Genomic DNA, 6000 nt, shown 5'->3' with positions numbered 1-6000 from the left:
CAGCAGAGGCAGCTCGGGATCAGCACCGAGTCTCAGTCTCGGGTGGGCGGCGCGGGTGGAGTCACCCCCACGCGCGTCCCGCGGCTCCCTCTGCAGATGCGCCCTAGCCAGGCGGAGTTGGCCGCGCGGCCGGAGAGGCGCCGAGTTTTGCAAAGTCGCCGCGGAGCTCGAGCGGGAGCGAAGGGGGTGGGCAGAGTGGGGGTGCGCGCGAGAAAAACCCGCCTCTTGTGAGTTGAGCGGGGAAGAGGGGGGGAAAGGCTCCGAGTTCCGCTTCCTGAACGGCGGGTGGGTAGAGCAGGCTGGCGCGGCCCGGGGACTGGCGGGACACACTCGCTCCGGGGCCGAGGCGCGAGTGGCACGGCCCGCGATGGCCAGCGAGCGGACCCGCAGGTTCACCCGGAGCCTGCTGAGGCCAGGACAGGCGGCCGAGCTCAGGCACAGCGCCGCGTCCGCCGCCGCGGTGGCCGTCAGCCGTCAGCAGCAGCGGGTGAGTGCGGTGCGTCCCTCGCGCCACGGCGGGGCTTGCCCGGGGACCCCAGGCAGACCTCGTCGCTAGCCCGGTGAGCCTCTACACGGAGGCTAGCTTGCCCTCCACCCCCGCATTTGCTCCTCCACAGAGCGACACCTTCGCCAGGCACTATCACCAAAGAATCGAGGACCAGAGGCGCATTGGGGGACTTTAGGAACGCGGGACGCTTAGATGAGCAGCTGCGTGGGAGACGATGTGCCCACGTTTTAAGGGGGTGGAGGGGGTTGCGGGAGTGGAGGAGGCGGGAATGCATCCTCGCTGGCTCAAGGTGACAGGGGTGACAGGGACCTGGGGCGGCGGCGGGGGGCGGGGTAAAGGGGTGATGGTGGAGATCTAAATGGATGGAACCTGTGGATCCACAAGTCTGCGCGCTCCTCTTCTCCCTGTGAAACCTGGAAAAGATGTAGTGAGCTGCTGAGCCAGACCAAAGCTGAAACCCCCACCTTAGATCTAGTGGGGGGGGGGACTGCAGTAGGCACAGCTCTCCCTCCCCCCTACAAGCTGGAACTCCAGACGCCACTTTATACTGTTGCAGAAATCGCTGGGAGGGGTGGAGGGGGGTTATTAAGTAGCCAGTGGCTTCTAGTGTATTTTGAAGCGGTTTCTTGGGGTTTCTCCCTCCAGAAGGTTCCACCGGTTACTTCCTTGTCGAAATGCCTTCTAAGTGCTGGGTGATTTCCGCGGGAAGTCCCTGAGGCAGAAACCAGCACTAGGTGCCCAAATCATACCGGAGCATCTCGAGATACTCATAAATTCCAGTAGGTGTCACACTAACGGATGAAAGCAGCAAGCAGGGAGCGCACATCAACTGTGCTGGAAAGGGGCAGCAGTATGGAGCAGCCTTCCAGCAAGAGTGGGGCTCAGCCACCGAGCTCTTGGCCTGACTTTGTTGGACCGGAATCCTCCTTGTGGGTTTCATTTTCCTTTTTTTTTTTTTTTTTTTTTGCCAGTAAATACCATTAGGAATTAAACAACCCTATTTAAGAGTGTCAAAGAGAAAGTGTTGCCTTTGCCAGTCACCAAAGACAGAGCTGGTCAGAGCCAGTTCCCACAGCCAGAACCCGTTCTCTTAAAGCCAGAGGTCGGGAAGCTGAACAGAGCGGAAGCAAATTGCCTGGCAGACAGACCAGAGCATCAGATGCCCAGAGGGTGGGTGTGGGGTGGGGAAGCCTGGGGTGTGAAAAGAACCCAGAGCCAGGCTGCCTTCCCTTTTCCTTCCCTGACCACTCACTGCACTACGCAGCTGCCAGACAATTCAACTGTTAACCAATCTCTTGACACTGTCAGCCTGTGGTTTCGATATCTGTGTGCATATTTTTAAGGGAAGAACGGACAAACTGTCAAAAACGGGCCATTCTGAAAAGCAGGTGGAGCTATTACAAAACCAGACACGCGTGTGACAGTAAATTTTACTTGTAAAGCAGTGGTTCTCAACCTCAAGGTCTCGACCGCTTTGGAGTTCAAATGACGCCTTCCACAGGGGTTGCCTAGACCTTTGGGAAACATAGTTATATTAAAATTCATAAAAGTAGCAAAATTACAGATATGAAGTAGTAACAAAAGTAACTTCATGGTTGGGGGTCAGCACAAGAGGAGGAACTGTATCAAAGGGTCTCAAGAGGATGAAGGTTGAGAAGCACTGTTTTAAAGGATTACTTAGGGCTGTGCCTTTGCTATTCTCTCATTTGCTTTATAGTAAAATTGCTTTGCAGTTAATTTATTTTAGGGACTCTTAGTAGTAACATGACAGAGAAGGTTAGCAATGATGGCATCCAAGTAGCTGCAACAGCCTGGCTTCTTTTATTTGTGTCTTGTTCTGAAGTGGATTCTCATAACATTTCTGTGGCAATGGAATTTTTATTAATATGTATCCCTTCTATATGCGTGCACATAAACACACACACACACACACACACACACACACACACACACACACACCTCCAAGATTACCTTACATGTGAAACCCTAGTGAGATCTTGTCACAGTGAATGAACACAGTGTCCTTAAGGGCAGCAGGAAGGGCCACTTCATTGGCACAGGTGCCCTGCCTTCCTCACTTCAGCACCTTGGCCAACACTCCAGAACCAATTCTTGCCAAGATATTTCAAGGAATCTTACACATCTAGGCAGGCAGGACTGGCAGTGATTTTGGCAGGAAGACCTGAGCTTTGCTCTCTCCCCTACCACTTCTCCTGAAGGGAAGTAGGAAAGGTTGGTCTTTTTCACTTAGTACTACACTCAGTGAGACCAAGAGAGCCACTGCACTCTTAAGACAAACCTCAGGATTAGCCCACACCATACGTGCTCGTTGTAGGCTTGCATTGATCCAGTTTCTTCAAGCTCTCCATGTCTGTTGCTCTGTGTTCTCAAAGCCTGTTTGTCAAAGGAAAGGGGGTGGGGGAGATGATGGGAAGAAAAAAGGATAACGAGGAAATATTGTGATTTGTCCATTTTAATTCAAGGCAGTAGACATGCATCTGTCTGCTGCATCAAGCAGCCCTCTGTTATATGAGGGACTCTAGGGATTCCTAGTGAAAAAGGAAATCTATTTCACTTCTAAGTCTATAGTCTTTTCTGAAAGCCCTTCAGAATGTTACAGAGCGTTGTAAATCTTGGCCTGTACTCTACCTAATAAAGACAGATAAGGGGGTCAGATTAACTACGTCTGAGAACGAGATGAAGTCTTTGAAATATATTTGGGGTGTGGAGACCAGGGATCAAGGGAAACTGACCGAAGTACATGACCGAGGCCAGCTTTGACAGCAGCTGCCACAGGAAGTAGAATGGGGGTCAAAGCAAACGTAGTGTCAGAGTTATCCAAACCACTGGACTAGGTTCACATGTGTGCATGTAGATTCCTGGCTTGGACCTATCACATTTTGCCTCTCTCTAAGAAAAACAGACATTTTAACAAAGACGTGGTCACTTTAATTACTCTTCTTTTTAGAAAGTTAATAACTAAAAACTTAATTTACGGCCAAAGCATACTAAGTTGAGTTTACATTATTTCCTGAAATTGCTTCATCTGTTGTCTTATGAGCAAGCTTTTCTAGTATGGAATTTCAGTTCTAATAGGATTGGAAATGTGCCTCTCATGTTGGGACTTGAGTATTTTATCACCATGGTTCAATACACATGCTCATACTGGGCTAGTTTTAGAGTGTTACTGCCACTAGTTTGAAATAAGAAACGTTTTTTTTTTTCAAAAATAATGTGGTGTGTCTATACTTCGCATGAATTCGCTTACATACAATACTTTTTACTATTCATTAAAATATAAATTTAAGATGTGTATACCTTTCTACATATATGTATGATTGCATTGCAAACAAATACCTTTAACAGGAAGACCTAAGTTTTATGCAAGTACCACATCAGGTCTGTGATGTGCTTATGGAAGGAACATATTTAGGTGGTCAGAATAACGAAAGACTTGGGGCAACATGGAAAACATCAAATGACAGTTAGCACGCAGGCAGGTGGACACCTGCCAAGATCAATTTGTGCCTGAATGTATCCTGCCTAGACTGTTTATTTGCATGTGCAATTTAATGCATTTATGATGCAGTTGGAACATCCTGTGTAACTCATTCTTAATTGTATATAATCTGTTATTCACTTAAAGAGGAAACAGCCCGCCAGAAGTGATTTGCAGTTAACCATAGTTTTCCTATGCCTACCCACTCAAGCAGGGTAAGCTGTAAAGGAAGAGAATATCTGTCCCATAATCCCAAGAATCCCATCTGCTTGCTTTGATGTCTCCTAAGTGTGGTATCTGCTTACAATGCTACTTTTGACATTTTATGGAGCTCTGAGTAAACAGGAGCTTTGACCTGCTAAAGAACTGTGGTTGAGAAGGAATGAGCATTTAACATGACTGCAGGAGGAATTCCTAGAAAGAAGAATGTCCTCCCCTCTGAGCTTTGTGACATTTAAATCATGAAGAGGATGAGTGACTTCTGAAAGCTGAGTGGAGGAGTCTGAGATTTCCCAAAGGTTAAGTTAGAAGGAAGAAGAAAGTATTCATCCTGAATATAACCATACAAGGTTACTCTTTTAATAAACATCTTTCAACAAAGAGCCATTGAATGAAAACAAAGCACATATTTTTACTGTGAGTGTCCCGCATTAAAAGCAATATGCAATGTGCCTGTTAGTTTAGCGTCTTAGGCCCACACAGCCCTTTAAAAAGAGTGATTTGTTTAATTGTTTATGATTTTATGTGTATGTTTGTGTGGCTGCACACCACATGTTCATGACCAGTGCATAGAAGCTTGAAAAGGGTGCTGGATTTGTTGAAACTATAGTCACACATGGTTGCAAGCTGCAATTAGGGTACTAGGAATCAAACTTGTCCTCTACAACAGTGGCAAGTGCTCTTAACCATGAAGCCATCTTTCTAGCCTCAATATTTTTCTTATACCAGGACTCTTTATGACAAGAAGACGTATGCTTTAGCAGAAATCACTGTCTTCTTTTATCCAATCTGAGTAGATTCCTTTGACTTTTCTGTTTGGTAAGGAAGTCAACAAGAAGTTCACAATACCAAGCCTGAGTGATATTGGTTATACCAGCTAATACTTTTTTCTTTTTTTATTGGATATTTCTTTATTTACATTTCAAGTATTATCCCCTTTCTTGGTTTCCTGTCCATAAGCTCCCTATCCCATTCCCCCTCCTCTTTCTTCTATGAGGAGGTTCCCCGACCCATCCACCCACCCCTATCTACTTCCCCACCCTGACATTCCCCTATACTGGGGATCCCAGCTAATACTTAAGACTTCTTTGGGAAAGTAATTTCTAGAAAACTTTTATAAGGGTCAACAAGGAAACAAAGAGCCAACCTGTAGGATTGGAGTTTTCCATCCCCATTATATCCAACCATTTTATGAAGACTTGCTTATCTTAGTCAGACCTTTTAATCACTGTGAAACAAAAATGTACCCAAGATACAGAATGTCAAGAGAGGAAGGGATGTTTGGTTCATGATTTCAGTCAATCATGTCTGGTGGGAGGGTGTGGCACCATTATGATATGGCAGTCAGAAGACAAAGAAAAAGGAGCAAGAAGAAGCCAGGGTAAGACACAGCTCCCTAAAACACATGCCTTGGGACACACCACTTTCAAGACCCAAGAATGCCGTCATAGCATGAGTCCATCTGGGGTGAATTGATCTGGACACCTCACAATCAAATTATCTGCAGAAATATCCTCATAGACACATCAGAGGTATGACATTCTGATTTCTAATCCAATTAAGTTAATAGTAAAATAAGAATTATAATTGCATTATACTAAACCAATTGTTCAGAACCTACAGGGTGACTGAGACAATATTTAATGCTTTTCTTAATACTTGGAACAATACTATAGGGAAGTTACTGTTGCCAATTCCAAAGAGAAGATCATTAAGACTCCAAGGGTTAAATCCATTGCTCAAAGCTGAGTGACTGACATGATCCTTGTTTTTT

At 46.1% G+C, this 6000-nt stretch overlaps 1 protein-coding gene across 13 annotated transcripts in view; it reads left to right on the top strand.

The window, feature by feature from the left end:
- The first annotated feature begins 269 nt into the window (after positions 1-269).
- Positions 270-6000, top strand: part of Dock10 (dedicator of cytokinesis 10) — a 257968-nt gene continuing 252237 nt past the window's right edge. For all 13 annotated transcript variants that reach the window (XR_015628577.1, XR_015628576.1, XM_087565510.1 and 10 more), the window contains exon 1: positions 270-487. Coding sequence is in view for 11 of the 13 variants with exons in the window: in XM_087565510.1 (XP_087421636.1) it covers positions 368-487 (120 nt within the window). In the remaining 2 variants the exon portion in view is untranslated. The remainder of the gene's footprint in view (positions 488-6000) is intronic.

Source organism: Rattus norvegicus, chromosome 9, assembly GCF_021556685.1.
Source record: "Rattus norvegicus strain SHRSP/BbbUtx chromosome 9, alternate assembly SHRSP_T2T, whole genome shotgun sequence".
Lineage (NCBI taxonomy): Eukaryota > Metazoa > Chordata > Mammalia > Rodentia > Muridae > Rattus > Rattus norvegicus.
This window is presented reverse-complemented; position numbering and strand designations above follow the sequence as displayed.